Source organism: Protopterus annectens, chromosome 5.part1, assembly GCF_019279795.1.
Source record: "Protopterus annectens isolate FY-2018-M chromosome 5.part1, PAN1.0, whole genome shotgun sequence".
NCBI lineage: Eukaryota > Metazoa > Chordata > Ceratodontiformes > Protopteridae > Protopterus > Protopterus annectens.
In genome coordinates, this window is record NC_056736.1 from 685,846,282 (window position 1) to 685,864,961 (window position 18,680).

The 18,680-nt window shown below is 41.5% G+C and overlaps 1 protein-coding gene across 7 annotated transcripts in view; it reads left to right on the forward strand.

Moving 5' to 3' along the window:
• The window catches only part of POSTN (periostin), a 218,761-nt gene that overhangs the window by 90,882 nt on the left and 109,199 nt on the right, over positions 1–18,680 (forward strand). For all 7 annotated transcript variants that reach the window (XM_044073314.1, XM_044073316.1, XM_044073317.1 and 4 more), the window contains exons 7-10: positions 5,118–5,259; positions 9,464–9,676; positions 10,142–10,276; positions 17,948–18,096. In XM_044073314.1, coding sequence (XP_043929249.1) covers positions 5,118–5,259; positions 9,464–9,676; positions 10,142–10,276; positions 17,948–18,096 — 639 coding nt within the window. The remainder of the gene's footprint in view (positions 1–5,117; positions 5,260–9,463; positions 9,677–10,141; positions 10,277–17,947; positions 18,097–18,680) is intronic.

Consider the following 18,680-nt stretch of genomic DNA (forward strand, 5'->3'; position numbering starts at 1 on the left):
ACAAACATTGCAACAATCATTTCAGGTATTCAGAGGTGTGTGTGTGTTTGTGTAATACCTTCGTTAGGAATGACAGGGTAGGTAATTACCTTACTGAGGCTCAAATCCTGTACCTTAACTACAGGAGACAAAAGCCTTAATCCTCCACACTAGCTATCAAACTGCTTTATTAGAGTTGATTGACATGTGCTGAAATGGGAAATTTTGTCTTTTGCCGGTTCATACATTTTGTTTCCGTGCTTAATGGAAAAAAAAAAAAAAACTACAGGGGTGCATTTTTGAGGAATGTGATTTGCATTTTCAAGGAATGTGAGTTTCAGTGCGTTTTCAAGGAATGTGAGTTTCAAGGGAAGAGAAGCTTGCTCCAACAGTGTTTTTGCTGTAGCATTTCTAAGCAGTGTTAGTAGCACAACAGGTAGCATACCAGCCTTTGGTACAGAGTAGCTAGGGGTCCTACTTCTCTACCATGTGGATGGATGTTGACAGCACAGTGCACTTTAAGTGTGTGGGGGGGTGTTGCACTCCTGACCATGTTGCCCTGTGGATGAGATGTTAAACTGAGGTTCTATCTGTCTGTGTTAATGGAAGATGTTGTAAGATATTTTACATCCATTTGAGTTATTTAAAAGAGTAAGGGGGAGGTTTCTTTAATGCCCTGGCCATATTTTCCAAAATAGTATAAATACCACCAAGGGTCTCCCCTGAGAAGACATTACTAGCCTAGTGGGACTAACCTGGTCAACAAAAGATACTTAAATTAACTGTTTTAAATTAAATCCATAACTCAGCTTTCATTTTAAAAGTAAAGAGGAAAACAGCAGCGCCCTGCCTGTTGTGAGCAGTGTTTATGGTAACTGGGTGTGGGGGTTTGGGGAGAAGGACAAGTAATGGGACACCAGAGCCTGCTGTGAGCAGTGTTTATGGTAACTGGGTGTGGGGGTTTTGGGGAGAAGGACAGGTAATGGGACACCAGAGCCTGTTGTGAGCAGTGTTTATGGTAACTGGGCGTGTGGGTTTTGGGGAGAAGGACAGGTAATGGGACACCAGAGCCTGTTGTGAGCAGTGTTTATGGTAACTGGGTGTGGGGGTTTTGGGGAGAAGGACAGGTAATGGGACACCAGAGCCTGTTGTGAGCAGTGTTTATGGCAACTGGGTGTGGGGGTTTTGGGGAGAAGGACAGGTAATGGGACAACAGAGCCTGCTGTGAGCAGTGTTTATGGTAACTGGGTGTGGGGGTTTTGGGGAGAAGGACAGGTAATGGGACACCAGAGCCTGTTATGAGCAGTGTTTATGGTAACTGGGTGTGGGGGTTTTGGGGAGAAGGACAGGTAATGGGACACCAGAGCCTGCTGTGAGCAGTGTTTATGGCAACTGGGTGTGGGGGTTTTGGGGAGAAGGACAAGTAATGGGACACCAAAGCCTGTTGTGAGCAGTGTTTATGGTAACTGGGTGTGGGGGTTTTGGGGAGAAGGACAAGTAATGGGACACCAGAGCCTGTTGTGAGCTGTGTTTATGGTAACTGGGTGTGGGGTGTTTGGGGAGAGGGACAGGTAATGGGACACCAGAGCCTGCTGTGAGCAGTGTTTATGGTAACTGGGTGTGGGGGTTTGGGGAGAAGGACAAGTAATGGGACACCAGAGCCTGTTGTGAGCAGTGTTTATGGTAACTGGGTGTGGGGGTTTTGGGGAGAAGGACAAGTAATGGGACACCAGAGCCTGTTGTGAGCAGTGTTTATGGTAACTGGGTGTGGGGGTTTTGGGAAGAAGGACAGGTAATGGGACACCAGAGCCTGCTGTGAGCAGTGTTTATGGTAACTGGGTATGGGGGTTTTGGGGAGAAGGACAGGTAATGGGACACCAGAGCCTGCTGTGAGCAGTGTTTATGGTAACTGGGTGTGGGGCTTTTGGGGAGAAGGACAAGTAATGGGACACCAGAGCCTGTTGTGAGTAGTGTTTATGGTAACTGGGTGTGGGGGCTTTGGGGAAAAGGACAGGTAATGGGACACCAGAGCCTGTTGTGAGCAGTGCTTATGGTAACTGGGTGTGGCTTTTGGGGAGAAGGACAAGTAATGGGACACCATATCCTGTTGTGAGCAGTGTTTATGGTAACTGGGTGTGGGGGCTTTGGGCAGAAGGACAAGTAATGGGACATCAGAGCCTGCTGTGAGCAGTGTTTATGGTAACTGGGTGTGGGGGTTTTGGGGAGAAGGACAGGTAATGGGACACCAGAGCCTGCTGTGAGCAGTGTTTATGGTAACTGGGTGTGGGGGTTTTGAGGAGAAGGACAAGTAATGGGACACCAGAGCCTGTTGTGAGCAGTGTTTATGGTAACCGGGTGTGGGGTTTTTGGTTAGAAGGACAGGTAATGGGACACCAGAGCCTGTTGTGAGCAGTGTTTATGGTAACTGGGTGTGGGGGTTTTGGGGAGAAGGACAAGTAATGGGACACCAGAGCCTGTTGTGAGCAGTGTTTATGGTAACTGGGTGTGGGGGTTTTGGGGAGAAGGACAAGTAATGGGACACCAGAGCCTGTTGTGAGCAGTGTTTATGGTAACTGGGTGTGGGGGTTTTGGGGAGAAGTACAGGTAATGGGACACCAGAGCCTGCTGTGAGCAGTGTTTATGGTAACTGGGTGTGGGGGTTTTGGGAAGAAGGACAGGTAATGGGACACCAGAGCCTGCTGTGAGCAGTGTTTATGGTAACTGGGTGTGGGGCTTTTGGGGAGAAGGACAGGTAATGGGACACCAGAGCCTGCTGTGAGCAGTGTTTATGGTAACTGGGTGTGGGGGTTTTGGGGAGAAGGACAAGTAATGGGACACCAGAGCCTGTTGTGAGCAGTGTTTATGGTAACTGGGTGTGGGGGTTTTGGGGAGAAGGACAAGTAATGGGACACCAGAGCCTGTTGTGAGCGGTGTTTATGGTAACTGGGTGTGGGGGTTTTGCGGAGAAGGACAAGTAATGGGACACCAGAGCCTGTTGTGAGTGGTGTTTATGGTAACTGGGTGTGGGGCTTTTGGGGAGAAGGACAAGTAATGGGACACCAGAGCCTGTTGTGAGCAGTGTTTATGGTAACTGGGTGTGGGGCTTTTGGGGAGAAGGACAAGTAATGGGACACCAGAGCCTGTTGTGAGCAGTGTTTATGGTAACTTGGTGTGGGGGTTTTGGGGAGAAGGACAAGTAATGAGACACCAGAATGGCTGGAGCAGAGGCCTGCTCCATTCTCCTGTCTAGGGCCTGATTTGACCATGATACATCTCTGGTGATGTGATGTGCTTAATTAACATGCTGGATTTTGTATTTCGCTTAGTTGAGAATCAACCCTTCATTTATGCTTAGAAAATAATCTTGGCTAGCCATTTTGATGTGAAGTCAAGAGGCACACTGGTGCATCAGTTAGGGTTTGTGGCTCAGAGCACTTAGTTTTCCAGTTCAGCACTAGTTGGAGGGCCTTCTGTGTGAGTTTCACATTTGCTCCCTGTGTCCACATGAGATTTTGCCATAGTATCCACTGTTCTTCAAATGCAAAGACAAGAACTGCAGTGCTGATATTACAGATTGCCAAAGATAAGTGCCCAGATAAGTGTGTGTGTGTGTGTGTGTGTGTGTGTGTGTGTGTGTGTGTGTGTGTGTGTGTGTGTGTGTGTGTGTGTGTGTACGTGTGTGTGTATTTGTATGTGTGTGTGTTGCATGTATGCATGCATGTATGTGCGTGTGTGTGTGTGTGTGTGTGTGTGTGTGTGTGTGTGTGTGTGTGTGTGCATATGTGTATGTGTGTGTGTATATGTGTGTGTTGTGTGCATGCAGATGTGTGTGTGTGTGTGTGTGTGTGTGTGTGTGTGTGTGTGTGTGTATGCGTGCGTGTATGTGTATGCACATATGTGCATGTTGCGTGCATGCAGATGTGTGTCTGTGTGTGTGTGTATACGTGAGTGTGTGTGTGTATGTACGCGTGTGTGTGCCGCATGCGTTCAGATGTGTGTGTGTGTGTGTGTGTGTGTGTGTGTGTGTGTGTATGTATGTGTGTGTGCTGCATGCTTATGTGCATGTGTGTGTGTATGTGTGTGTGTGCGCTTGTGTGTGTGTGTGTGTGTGTGTGTGTGTTTTGCGTGCGTGCAGATGTGTGTGTGTGTTGCATGCATGCAGATGTGTGTGTGTATGTACGTGTGTGCGTGTGTGTGTGTTGCGTGCATGTGTGCATGCGTGTGTGTTTGTGTGTGTGTGTGTGTGCGTGCGTGTGTGCGTGCGTGCGTGTGTGTGTGTGTGTATGCAGGGGGCATCGTTTGGTAGACTGGTATCAGATCTAGCATTGCTTACTGTTTTATTCTCATTCCTTGTGATGGTAGACATTGCCTCCAGAAAAATCAACAAACTTTCTTCAGAAATAAAAACAAAACTCCATCTGAAGAAGGAATATAAATTCACTTGCTTCTTAGACAAAGACTATTTTTCCTTCTATTCCCAGTGTGTAATACTGTGCACTTTGAAATGCACAAACAATCTATGCTACTTCTAAATTTACTGCATTAGACACACATATATATTCTGTATAAATGCATTTACTGCAGATTAGTTGCACATACTTACACTCACCTGAAATGTATGTGTACTTGTCAGCCTACTTAAATATTCTACTAAATTTTAATATTTTGTACTATACTGTACTGTATTTTCTTTATTATATGTAACTGCCTTTTTGTGAAAAGTGGGTGCAATCGTATAGTGATTATCCAATGTGATTGTTGTCTTTGCTTTTTTGGTCCAAGTTGTGACTGAAAAGGGACCATGTGATAGTCTACCCATCCAAATAACAAATATAAACGAATAAATAGTACTTGAAACTACAAAAAGACGATACTAAAATAAATGCATGGATTGATAAAAGGATGGACTGGCAGACTGATAGCAAGACCTAGGCATAATTTCTTTTCACAGCTACACCCACATTACACCATCATCTATTATTTTTTCATGTTTTATGAAAAGTGCATGTATTTTAAGTTAAGAAGTGTTAATCTGTTTATTGTTTCTAATAGTAATGCAGTCTTATTTCTGTCATGGTATGCTTTTACAATATTTATAATAAAGTTATCCTTCATCAAAAATATTTTCTTTCATCTAGGCTGCTGCTATTGCTTCAGGTCTGTTGGAAAGTCTTGGAAAAGAAGGGCACTACACAGTTTTTGCTCCTACAAATGATGCTTTTGAGAAACTCCCTCGTGGTGTTTTGGAAAGGATTATGAGTGACAAAGTGGCCCTTGAAGGTAAACTTGTCCCCCCAAAAACAGGGAAATGTAGCACAACAACTACCGCTGTGAACGCCAGATGAAAAAAATCTGTACAATATTTATTTAAAATCTGTTATTCTGATAAACTAATGCTATAGTTTTTATGTGTCACAACAAGCAGTTTTGTTTTACTTTTCAGTAAATGCTTTTATGATCTGCATTTTAGACTACTATCCCTCTCTGCTTATGAACACCAATATCCTATCTCTGCATCCGTTCTGCAAGTTTTTTCTTTCCTGCTGTGTTTCTGATGAAGCTGCACTCAAATTATATACTTCTGTTGTATATATACTTTGAAATTTCTGGGTTCTATGTATAAATAGGCCAGATTTATTAATGCCTACACTACGTGTACACAATCTGTAGTCAGGAACCTCCCTACCTTATTTTACGTGCTTTCTAGTCACTCAGAAAGATTACACTAAGTGTACACGTAGTCTACATTTTGTGGTAACCTTTATGAATACCCCTTGATATTTAATGCTGCAAGAACAGTAGGTGGGAAAACTGAAATTAGGAGGAAGAAGGTGTGAGTTATGCTTGTGTTGTCTGTTCACCCAGAATGGAGTACACTTAGGGTAGGTCTTAATGAATCTCAGGCATTGTGCGCCATAGAATAGGATGGTACTCTATAGAAAGACACACCAAAACCCTTTGTCCTTCCCGAAATTGGGTGGTCGATAAACCATTGCACACAGTGTTCTCCATTGCATAAGCTAAATACTTCACGTGTGGGTGTGTGGATCACCTACACAAGAATGACAGCGCAAAACACTGACACCCACATAGCCGACACCACATGGTCGACAATAGAAACACTGACAATGTAATTACTGCACAAAAAAAGGAAAATAAAATTTCCATTTTTTGTGCTAGCAAGGGGGCCTCACCCCCCTGCATCCCCGTGGGGGGCTCTGCCCCCCCATAACTTTAATATACCAACTCCGAGATTGCAATACAGTGCAGGAATGGAAATCTTTCCATTCCGCACTACGGAGACATACCATTTCCCCATTGTCAGCATTTTGATTGTCAACCATGTGCTGTCGGTTATGTGAGTTTCGGTCTTCTCAGCTGTCGTTCTTCTGTAGGGGACCCGGGTGTGCATATGCAGACGCCCCTTATGGTATTATATATGATTTACTAAGACGACAGTATCTGTGCATAAAATGGTCTAAATAGTATAAATGATGGGACTCCAGACACTTATGTACAAATTGTGTTACAGTTGTGAGTGTAGTGATCCATCTTCCATGCAGATATACTGCTCAGCATACACAAATGAGCAGCTTATCAGTGATGAACACAAAAAGGAAATTAGAAACAACTCTGTTGCCCTGTAAGAATAACCCTAAAGTGAGTTGAGTACTATGTGGTGCAAGCAACCTTGCTAGCACAACTGCACATGTCCCCTTCCACAGTAGTGTCCCTTAGCTCTAGCCTATGGGAGCTTCCACAACATGAGATCCCCTCATTACAATATAGTGGTAGAGGCCCTAGCGCAGAAATCATGCCTAATGAGCAGAACATCCTTATGAACCATTTCTAGGAAAAGCCTATCTAGCAAGTTATTTATTTATTTTAGTATACTGTGAAAGTCCGCCCGGGAACTGAAATGCCTATTTTCAGGTGAGGCCTGGGGAGAAAAGCTCCAAAACAATGATACAAATGCATTTTTCACAGTTCAAAATAAAAGCAGCCAACAAACATTATTTACAAAGTATTTCAAAGCAAACTGTCAACAAAACATTATTTACAAAGCATATCAGATTAAATAAATACACATTTTCAAGATATTGTGAGTAGATTCAAAAATACCATATTAATATTCTTGTATGGTGGACAGAGTTAAGATTGCATACTTAAAACAGTAGATGAAGTACAATTGCATAGTTTATTAGTTGCCAAGGTGGATTTGAATTGTTGCAGGTTATTTAAAAGCCTGATGTGGTTTGGAAGCTGGTTCCATGTCTTGGAGATGGTAACAAGAGAATAGCAAGTCACTGTAATAGTTATTAGATTTATTAGCAAAAGTTAGTTTAGGTTGGTTGGGCATTGGGCTGGCAACTCGACACCGTAAAACTCCACTGCCAATCATGAGCGGACAGGTGATCCACTGTGGCGAGGAAAAGCCGAAAGTAGAAGAAGAAGCAAAAGTTAATTTAGGTTCTGAGAATCTAAGGGTTCTGTTTGGTAAATGCTGTTGGATGAAATTTGACATTGAGGGTATTTTAAGTGCATAGTGAAGTATATTGTGCTCTCTCAGTAGCTGGGAGATGGTGATGCATTGAAGACATTCAAGCCAGTTGAGGGTATTGAGTTGTAGTGCAAGTGATGAGAAAAGTTTGACAGGCTGCAGGTGAATTTGCCGATTTTGTTGTAGGTGCTTTCTAGTTTGTGTTTGGTGGAAGAGTTGAGGTTTATGGATATTGTTGAGGCATGTAGGAGGATAGGAAGGGAAGGGAGGAGGCAGCTATTTTTTACTATGATCACTTAGAAGGTACTTTGATCTGTAAAGAGAGCCTAGTTTGTAGAGTGCCTTTTTGACTACAGTGTCAATGTGCAGATCAGAGTTTAACTTCTTGTCATTGATAACTACTAGTAATTTTGTTGTTGATGTTTTCAATTTTTGTGTTGTTTGAGGAGATAATATTAAGGTCAGCATTGTTTTTATTTATGTTTTTAGTAAGGAATAGGAGTAGTTTGAGTCTGTTGCAGTGGAAGAGCAGCTGAAATGTATTTATCCAGTTTTCTATAGAAGTGAAAAGCTTCCTGTGTGATGATTTTTAAGGTGGGAAGATTTAAGGCTGAGCCAATTAAAGCTGAGTCATCAGCATATTGTATTATTGTGGTGAATTTTGATTCCTTGTACATGTCATTAATGAAGATATTGAACAGTATTGGCCCTTATATGGAGTATTGGGAGACTCCTGTTGTGATTGGATGGATTGTGGAGAGGGAGTCATTACATTTTGCAGACTGGATGGGATTGTTTAGGTAAGTTGGTGAACCAGCTAGATGAGGGAGTTGTGAGACCTATATAATTTAATCTTTGGAGGAGAAGTTGACGTGAGACCATGTCGAAGACTTTTGACAAGTCCAGGAAAGGGGTGGAAACAAAATTACCCAAGTTTTTATTTTGATTAAGGGTATCTAGGAAATGAGGCAGTTTTGGTGCTGTGGTGGGGTAAAAAGCCATGTTAGGTAGGAGAAACCTTTTGGTTATTGAGTAGAAAGACTATGGGTTGCTGATGTATGGATTTTTCAAGTACTTTAGAGAGGGGAAGAAGGATTGTTATAGGGCAGTAGTTGACAGGACAGTGGATGTGCCACCTGTGTGTAATGGGATTATGAAGGAGGCTTTCTACAGGGCTGGGATGCAGTTTTCTGCAATGCATCTTTTAATTAGGATAGCTTTAAGGTAGCAAATGGTGCCAACAGCTGTACTGCAGTGTTTGGATGGCAGGTTTTCAGTTGCTAGTGTTGTGGGTTTCAGTTTTATAATGTTATTTGATGGTATTTGTCTTGATAGTTGTTAGGTTGAGTTGGGGTGTGGAGCTATGGCTGGGGGGTTAGGTGGGGTGTGAATAGGTTGTTATTGTTTAAGTTAAGTAGAGCACTGGATAAGAATTGTTGTTGGATTTTTCTATAACGTCCCTGCTGGTTTCAGATAGGAAAGGATTTGAAGTGGGTTATCTGCCTGGATTTAGCAAGTTTTTAAATTTTTGACAAAAATGTTGCAGGGTCTGCCTGTGGAAAAGTAGTCCTTTTCTGAGGCACCAATTATTTTCTATGTAGGACTGTGTTCTAGTTTTGTGCCATTGTTTCCAGGCTTTGTCTCCATCTTTGTCTCACACAAGTTGTTTAGTTTGACAGGTTAACCATGGGGTAGAAGTTATTATCTTTTGTTTCTTAGTGGGGCTTGTTGGTTTAGTATGGCTAAGAAGGAGTTATTAAAGTGACAGACAACTTAGGCAGAGATTTGAGAAATTCCCACTGACGTTGTTTAAGTGTGCCGATAAATATCATTATCTCTGTAAAACCTTTCTAGGTTTTAGTCCAGGAAAATAATTACCAATTATGTAGTGTATTAGAACATGTGTGACTTAGAAACATAATGAGTAATAGGTATAATAACCTTATCTTCATAAGTAAAATGCTTTATTTGCGTTTCTTGCAGCCCTGTTGAAATTCCACATTCTTGAATCCGTACAATGTTCTGAAGCAATTACAGGTGGTGCGGTGTATGAAACCCTGGAGGGAAATACCATTGAGATTGGTTGTGATGGTGATAGTGTAACCGTCAATGGAGTAAAGATGGTCAAACGGAAGGACATTGTAACCACCAATGGTGTAATTCATTTAATTGATGAGGTGCTGGTTCCTGATTCTGGTAAGTTGTAGATTCTTGTTATTTCTATGTTACTTGTAAGCAGACCCTTCTTATGTGCTACGTAATTTAAAATTATATTTGGGAATGAGGGTAATATTCATTTTTTTCTGCAAGTATCTAAAGCAGAATTAAGATGACAAAAACAACTGTAAATTTTACCTGATCCATAATATTATAAAGAATTTGCAAGATATATTAAATGTATTCAACTAAACTTGGTTATGTTCTTCATAAATTTAGAACTTAACAGCTTTCTAAAGAGAGAGTGGATCTCAAGAAAAACTGCAATTTCCATTTCTTGACCTCTATTGCGTTTTAAACATTACTTGAGTTTGACAAATTTAATGACAGTGGTAAAAAGAAAATAGATACACTTTTGTTCATCTAGCATTAACTGGTTAAAAGTAAGCAAATAGAAAACTGTGATGAGATTTATTCTGTCTATCTTCTTCTTCCTCTTCGTAGCTAAGCAGGTTACCGAACTTGTGAGCAGTAAACAGTCAACGTTCTCTGACTTGATTAGTGAGGTGGGACTTCTCGAGTCCTTGCAAGCAGATGGGGAATTTACCCTACTTGCTCCCATGAATTCTGCCTTTACTGGTACGTATCAGTTCAGTGGGATTTCCTTCTTTACACATTGCGATATCATTATAGTTTCATCTTATATTACTTGGAGTCAAATTATCACGTCATGCGTTTTCAACTCTTTAGATCTTTGGAGTTTGCATTTGTCAGTACTGAATGCATCTTTTTAAGGCTATTGCCTAATGAACATAGCACAATGTACATTCTTTATAAATATGAAAATTCATTCTCTATTGTGTTTGATATAGAGGTTGTACAATCACTAAATGTGTGTAATGCATGGTGTTTTAATTTTGTTTCAGATTAGAAAGTGGCCAGTACAATTTGTCACTATATAGCAGCAATGTCATAGTTATTTTCCTGGTTTTATAATGATTCACTGATGTGTTTAAATGTGTTTTAAACATTTTTGCTTTAATTATCAAAAAAGAAAAAAAACGCAGTAAAATCAGATGGTTGAAAACTCCACATGTAAGGGAAGCACCTTAAAAATTGTTTTTGAAGGGAACAAGCTCTCTCGATCTCGATTCCTCATAGGTTCATAGGTGAATACTAGGCTAGTTGTTCCATTCCAAGCCTAGCTAACAACCTGAGGTCAAAATTAAACCTTACCCCTTGTGTCTATGAGGTGAAGACCCCAACCATTATGCCAACTGACCCTGCTATTTCTTTCAGTACTGTGTGTTTTGGTGTAATCTCACAAAGTACTTGAACAGAATGAAAATCACTGAATAGAGCACTCTTAATGTTGCCTCACCAAAGGTAGAAGTACCACATTCTTCCTGTATCACTGTCTCTTTACATATCCCCAGAGTTCTAGTCATTGTAAACAACAATTTTTAAATTAACTTCAGTATTAACAGTCAAAATGACTGCAAGATAACAGTCTACTTATGTGGTGTAAAGCAACCACAAATACCATCCTCAATCATATTATGATGATATCAGTGCAAGCTGCAAGATCATCAGATTACAATTTTTTTCCACTTCTTTGACAAAGTACGTCAGTTCTAGAATAATGTTATTTTATTTTATTTATTTAACATTTGTTTACCGGGACAGAGCCCATTTCAGTGGAGACTCGGGGAGAAATGCTCCAGATGCATGTCTTTGGAATGTGGGAGGAAACAAGAGCACACAGAGGAAACCACACAAATGCAGGGATGACATGCAGACTCTGCACAGAAGGCACCCCAGCTGAGAATTGAACCGGAGGACTTCTTGATGTGAGGCAACAATGCTAAAGTACAGTTATGTACACTTACCATAAATGTAGATTTTCGAGTGTATTCACTGTTGCAGCATTACATTTGGGTAATCTGCTGGCAGGTTGCCCTCAGTTGGCCTGATTAACAATGTCTTGGGTCCTGCGTCAGTTGTTGTCCCTTCTTCCATGATGTCAGGTCGTCAGGGGTATAAAACATGCAGCCGACGCCATTACATCAGTTTTTCTTGCCCCAGATGTCAGGTGCCCCCAAAATGGGGAGCCAAATATATATGTGTATATATATATATATATATATATGTGTATATATATATATATATATAAGTAATTTAAAACACAAAAAGTATACCTCCAAACAAAAGCAAATACATGAAAAAGGCTTATAAGTGTAGTAAAAGAAAATAGAGGCATAGTAAGAGAAAAAACAGGTGGCTGGAGGGAGGGTAACCAGGACTGCAACCGTGAATACACTCGAACATCTACATTTATGGTAAGTGTACACAACTGTACTATGTTCTTTGTGTTTCACTGTTGCAGTCATTACATTTGGGTAGATTCCCAAAGCTATGGTTGGGAGGACGGATTTATACAGCATTAGGACTGGGTATAAGGCCCTGCAAAACAGCAGTGGCAAAGCCAGCTCTGGATTTATTGAAAAGTGGTAAATGATAATGTTTGGTGAAAGTATGAACTGAACTCTAGGTAGCAGCTTCTAGAATATTCCTGGTAGGAACACCTCTGAGAAAGGCTGTTGAAGTAGATGCAGCCCTGGTGGAATGGGATCTGATCCCCTGGGGGATAGTTTTTCCATGGTGCTTATAGCAGAAAGGAATGCAATGGCTTATCCATTTGGAAATGGTTTGCTTTGAAATAGCCTTTCCCTCTGCCCCTGCAGCAAATGCTACCAGCAGTTGCTCAGATTTTCTTTGAGATTTAGTCCTGTTCAAGTAAAATCGAAGTTGTCTGTGTACATCCAATGAATGCAGAATCCACTCCCCCTTGTTCTGTGGATTGGGAAAGAAAGTTGGCAAATGAATGGTCTGATTAAGAGCCACACTGGATACCACCTTGGGCATGATGGATGGGTTGGTCCTGAGAGATACCCTGTCTGCATGAAAAATGATGAAAGGCTACACTGCCATAAGAGCCTGTAATTCGGAAATCCTTCTAGCTGAAGTGACTGCTAAAAGGAAAGCTGTTTTCCAGGAGAGAAATTTTAAGTCTGCAGTAGCAGCTGGCTCGAAAGGAGGGAGAGTGAGTTTCTCCAATACAAAATTAAGGTCCCAGGCAGGGGTTGGAGCTCTCCTGGGTGGTCTTAGGGTTTTTGGCCCCTCTGAGATACTGCTTTAGCAGAGGATGAGAGAAGAGGGGAGGTTCTGTGTTGTAATTAGCTGAAATGGCTGAGGCATGGATTTTTATGGAAGAAAAAGACAGGCCCTTGTGAAGCATCTCAGTTATGTATTGCAAAATCTGAGGAATGTTGGGCACTGCTGTGCTTAGCCCTTGAGATTGAGTCCAGGTACAGAATTTTTTCCATTTGTCAGCATAAGATTTTCTAGTACTAGGTCTTCTCACTTCCAAAATGACATCCATCACAGGTTTGCTGAGGGATGCTAAGGGTGAATTTAGGTGATTAGCCATGCTGCAAGATTCAAAGTTTGGAGTTGAGGGTGCAGACTTTGGTTGTTCTGCTGAGACAGTAAGGAAGGTGTCTGAGGCAGGTGCCATGGTGAAATGTGTGACACACTGCGCAGAAGTGGGTACCAGTGTTGACGAGGCCACTCTGAAGCAATCAAAATAATTTTTGGTTTGTCCTGTTTGACTTTTAGTAGAACTTTGGAGAGCAGAGGCAGAGGGGGAAAGGCATAGATTGATAGGTTTTTCCAGCTGAATGATAGAACATCCACTTTCCAGGCTTTTTTGTGATGAGTTCTTGTGCAAAATTTGTCCAACTGATAGTTTTGGGGTGAGGTAAAAAGATCTATGTCTGGGCACCCCCATTTGCATGTCAACATGTTGAAAATCCTTGGTTCCAGTTTCCATTAGTGTGGGTCTATGAGATTTCTGCTTAGATCGTCTGCCAGAGTATTCAGCTTTCCTGGCAGGAATTGAGCTTGTAGTTGTACTTGATAGGTCAAGGCCGTATTCCACAATGCCATGGCTAGTCTACAAAGGGGGTAGGAGTGTGTAGCCCCCTGCTTATTTATGTACCACATAACCGTGGTGTTGTCCGTCTTTATCAGTAATTGTCCTGGATGAAGGTAGTCCTTGAAGGCTGTCAGTGCATTCTGTACAGCTAGCATTTCTTTTTGATTTATTTGAAGGTGCATTTGATTTGGGCTCTATTTGCCCTGAATGCACTTCCCTGCCAGATGATACCCCCATGCATAGTCTGATGCATCTGTAGTTTGGGTTTGGGTGGCAGGGGGTGGTGTGAATGGCAGTCCCTTGTTCTGTTGGCAAGCCTCTGCCCACCGTAGGAACTCTAGGCACAGGCAAGGTATGATAGGAATCATTATTTCCAGGCTGTGACAATGTTGACTCCATAGACATTTTAAATACCACTGAAGTTTCCTCATATGCAGTCTTGCATATGGAATTAGAAGAATGCAGGAGGCCATGAACGCCAAGGCTTGCAGTATTTGCCTTGCAGAAAGCAGGGTTTTTGTGGCCACCTGTTTAAAGTAAGTCACCAAATTAATTTGCTTTTCTGGTGTAAGGAAAGCCATCTGGGCAGTTGTATTCAAGCTTGCACCCAGGAATGTAATTTTCTGAGAGGGTACCAGCTGTGATTTCTTTTCGTTTATAGTGTGCCCCAGACAAGTTAGAACCCTTTTTACAAATGCCAGATGTTTGAGAAGAATGTCCTTGTTTTCTGCCTGAATTAGACAATCGTCCAGGTATGGATATATTTGAATATTTCTTTGCCTGAAAAATGCAATTACTGGAGCCAGGCACTTTGTAAAGACCCTGGGCACAGTAGATAAGCCAAAGGGCAGTGCAGAGAACTGGTAATGCAAGTAGCCTGCTTTGAAGTGGAGGTATCTTATAGGTTCATAGGTTCATAGGTTGGTACTAGGCTATCAGCCTTAGGGCCTATACAAGCCTAGCCATAACAATTCCCTGGCTATTTCTGGGTACCAGGAAAAGTCTTGAATAGAAACCTTGTCCCTTTTCCTCTTCTGGTACTAGTTGAATAGCTCCCATGCTCATGAGGGAAAGTACTTATTTCTGGGCCTCTGCCTACTGATTTGGGGGCAGATCTGGCCATCCTGTTTGGAGTTGGCAATGTGTGGAAATGAAATCTGCATCCCTGGGATACTATATTTAAAACCCATTTGTCCTGGGTTATAAGTTGCCAGTTTTTTGCATGAAGAGCCAGTTTTCCCCCCAAAGGAGCGGCTAAAAGGTAAGTGCTTGGTAAGTCTAGAGGGAAGTCATTGAGACTGCTTACCATAGGGAGGTGTCTTGTTGTTTCCAGATTTGGAAGAGAAGGCACCCCATTGCTTTGTTCTGTAAGTCTCTTGGGACTGAAACCTGATGCCTTTGGAATGTCTGGGTTTGACTTGAGTAGCTCTTGAAGGAACTGGAAAGGACCAGTTCTTAGTAGGCCAATGCCTACTAAATCTTGGAGGTTGCACTTGTAAGAAATCTTTCATAGTTTGCATAAATTTAGCTTTATCTTCCATATTTTTTGGAACTTCTTCAGCCTTATTACCAAAGAGACGTTCCTGTTGTAAAGGAGCAGCCAACAATTTTGCTTTAACATAATCAGGCAAGATTGCTCTTTGAGCCAAGCATGCCTTCTTAGCACAGACCCAGTTACAGCAGCCCTGCAAGAGGCCTCCAGAGAATCAAAACCACATTGCAAAGTATGTTTTCCAACTTGTTCAGCTGAATGCAATACATCCTGTAAATCTTTATTTTCCACGCAGTCAGAAATCAACATAATTTTCTGTTTAAGCAGTCCTATGATATGCTGCTGATATTTTAGCATATGAAATTGACAGTTTAAAGCCCTGATTGACCTTCTTACCCCATCTATCCAGCGCCCTGAAATCTCTATCAGAAGGGGTAGGATTTTTAGCAGTAGAAGCTTTAATGCCCTTGGGGCCCTGAGAAATGGTTTCAGGATCCGCAACAGGATTTTTGAAAAGGAATTTGTGGGAGTCAGGAACCCTGTAGTATCTGTCTGGCTTACAAGGAGCTGGAGGCAGGGAATCAGGGGCCATAATGGATTCTGTAAACACATCATCAACAATGTCTAGTACAGGAGGTATAGCCAAAGGCCTATGCTGAGGAAGAAGGAGGAAATCCCTAAGCCTCTTTTTAGATTCAGAAAAATTCCTAACTTTCCCAGTGGAAATGTTCCCTTAAGGTATGTAAAGTTTCCCCAAAAGAAAACTCCTCAGGGGGAGAAGCAGAAGGAAAGGAATCCTCTGCATCAGAGTCCTCATAAGTAGGTATAGACAATTCCTGTTCATTAGAAGAGTCAGAAGAAATAGAATCCTGTTCAGAAGATTCATAGTCAATTTCTTGCCTAGGCCTCTTAGAAGGCGGGGGGGGGGGGTTTGGCTACCCCTGATTAGAGTAATTAAATCTTCAGCCATTTTGATCATTTGTTTTTTAGGCATAGGGGCCTGCACATGTGACCTAGGCGTCAGTTTTTTAGACATAGGTCAAGATTTTAGCCTTAATATTGAAGATGGCATCGGTTTAATATACAAATTTGTAGGCCTGAATACACCCTCAGAAGCTGGTGCCTGCATAGTGGCTCTGGACCCATCCAAGGTAGAGACATCCGTGAGTTCCATAACTGAAGCATCTCGCGGCATACCGGACTCTGAATGGGTCTCAGTAGAGGCCAGCGAATCAGAAGTAGTGGGTATCAGGGGCTGCGAAAGCGCCTCACTGAGTACCGGCGAATTGGCAACTGGCTTAGGAGAAATGTCGTCGGCAGTTTTGGATCTCAACGGTCTGTTTCTGTCTTTTTCTTTGCATTTTTTAGGTATTCCGGTACTCTGATTGCTAACAGACGTCATTTCTGGATAATTAAACTGTGAGCCAAAATATTTAGAAGCAAAAATGTACTGACGATGGATAGTGTGTTGATTAAATAAAGCACAGAACCGACAGCAAGGTCCGTTGTGGTCAGGGCCTAGGCAAGGAATACAGTACAAATGAAAATCCTTATGAGGTATTTGCTTCCCACAAGTAATACAATTATTAACTTTTACTGACATCGGTAAGGAGCAAGAAAAGTTTCCCCAACGGGGTACTTAGCATTTAGTTGAAGACTTCGGTTCTGAAACTCGAAAACGAAAATTTCAGGAGTCGGCCAAATGGCACTTGTGAACTGCTTCTGCTTCGGGCACTGTGTGGCAAGAAAGACTGATGTAATGGTGCCGGCTGCATGTTTTATATTCCTGATGACCTGACGTCATGGAAGAAGGGACAGCAACCGACGCAGGACCCAAGACTTTGTTAATCTGGCTGACTGAGGGCAACCTGCCAGCAGATTACCCAAATGTAATGACTGCAACAGTGAAACGTGAAGAACATCTGCTGCACCACTGCCTTCTCATTCTTGCCCCACTTTTGTGCTACTATGTATAGTTCTGGCATTTTAGTTTGCGGTATAAGCTGGGCATGGATCCTGTCTTAAATTTTATCCCTGAGGTACTTTTTGGTGTGTAAATAGTTGAGGATGCTTTCAGGATGTGGGATATACTGAATAAACAATGTCTTCCTTTGTCATAGCAGCTGCAGAAATGTCCTGTAAAAAGTGTTTGTCATCACCTGAGATGTAGGGACTGTAATCACTGCTGACATCGGATCAGTCTTTAGCATCTTCTTTGGGGAGTCTGAGGGAACCCATGCGAGTTATCCTAACTCCTCCATTTCACAAACATGGAGAAAGGAGAAATGCCCATACGCATTTAATCACTGCTGGTGCACAAATAGAAACTGGCTCAGAACTGACTGACTGTCTACAGGTGATATCAATTACCTTTATGACAACTGGCCAGAAAAGATAATCTTCATTCACTTCTATATAGATTTACTTGTCAGTAGGACATCACTCTGTTTGCCTAACCACATTTTTAAATTAAATAGTTTTCGATCAATTGTTTTTTAAACATTTTCTTTCAGTATTTTCTGAGTCAACCAAATCTGATTCAGCAGAAACCTTGAATCTTTTCTTAGTGCATTTAACAAACAACATAATTCATATCTCTAGCACATACTGTAGCTCTATGGCGTACCAGTTTGTTGTATTGTTTCCTTTTTATCTTGTAAAAAATGTTCTTGTTTGCGTTTTACACATCTTGGATGTTTTTGTTTGCGCTTTACACATCTTGGATGTTTTTGTTTGCGTTTTACACATCTTGGATGTTTTTGTTTGTGTTTTACACATCTTGGATGGGGGCAACAGTTCCATCTCTTTGTTCTTTTTGCAGAGGAGGTAATGAGCATGGATCAGCGTATTCTTAAAGAAATGTTAATGAACCATGTTCTGAAAGTTAAAATCACCCTCAATGAACTCTATCATGGACAGCGATTGGAGACCCTCGGTGGACAGGAACTCAGAGTGTTCATCTATCGCACTGTAAGTACAGTGTTATACATCATTAAACTAAGTATTTTACCACGATTCCATTTTATTCATTTACTATGCACTTACTCTGTGCTTTTTTCATAAAAAAGGATAAGTTGATTTGTAACTTACAATCTTTTTTAATAGTCAAGGGTAGGAATGCCCCGTCAGTTGCTTCTTGCTCATATCTGCCTTTCCTAGTAACAAAGATACATTTTGATTTTAGTTCATTAGTGCAAAATGTTACAAATACGTAAAGAAGAAATAAATTATTATGTTAAGGTTTACTTCAATTGTTTTTGGATTTACTCCATTTTGAAAATTAGATAAATGGTTTTGCAGTTCTTCATTGTGTATTTCATGTTTTACTTTCTTAATCTAGATTGCTCTGAAGATGTTGAGATTTACTTTCAGTTCTGACTTTTAATGCAGCGGACTTAAAATGGAAAACAGTTTTACTCACATTCAAGCTCTTCAGATGCATTTTTATGTTAAACTTTTCCACTTTCCGTAACATCTGTAGACATGCTTGGCTGTTATATTTCTGTGTTGCAGGTGCTGTCAGTGTTTTTTCCCATGGTCACCACTGCAAATTG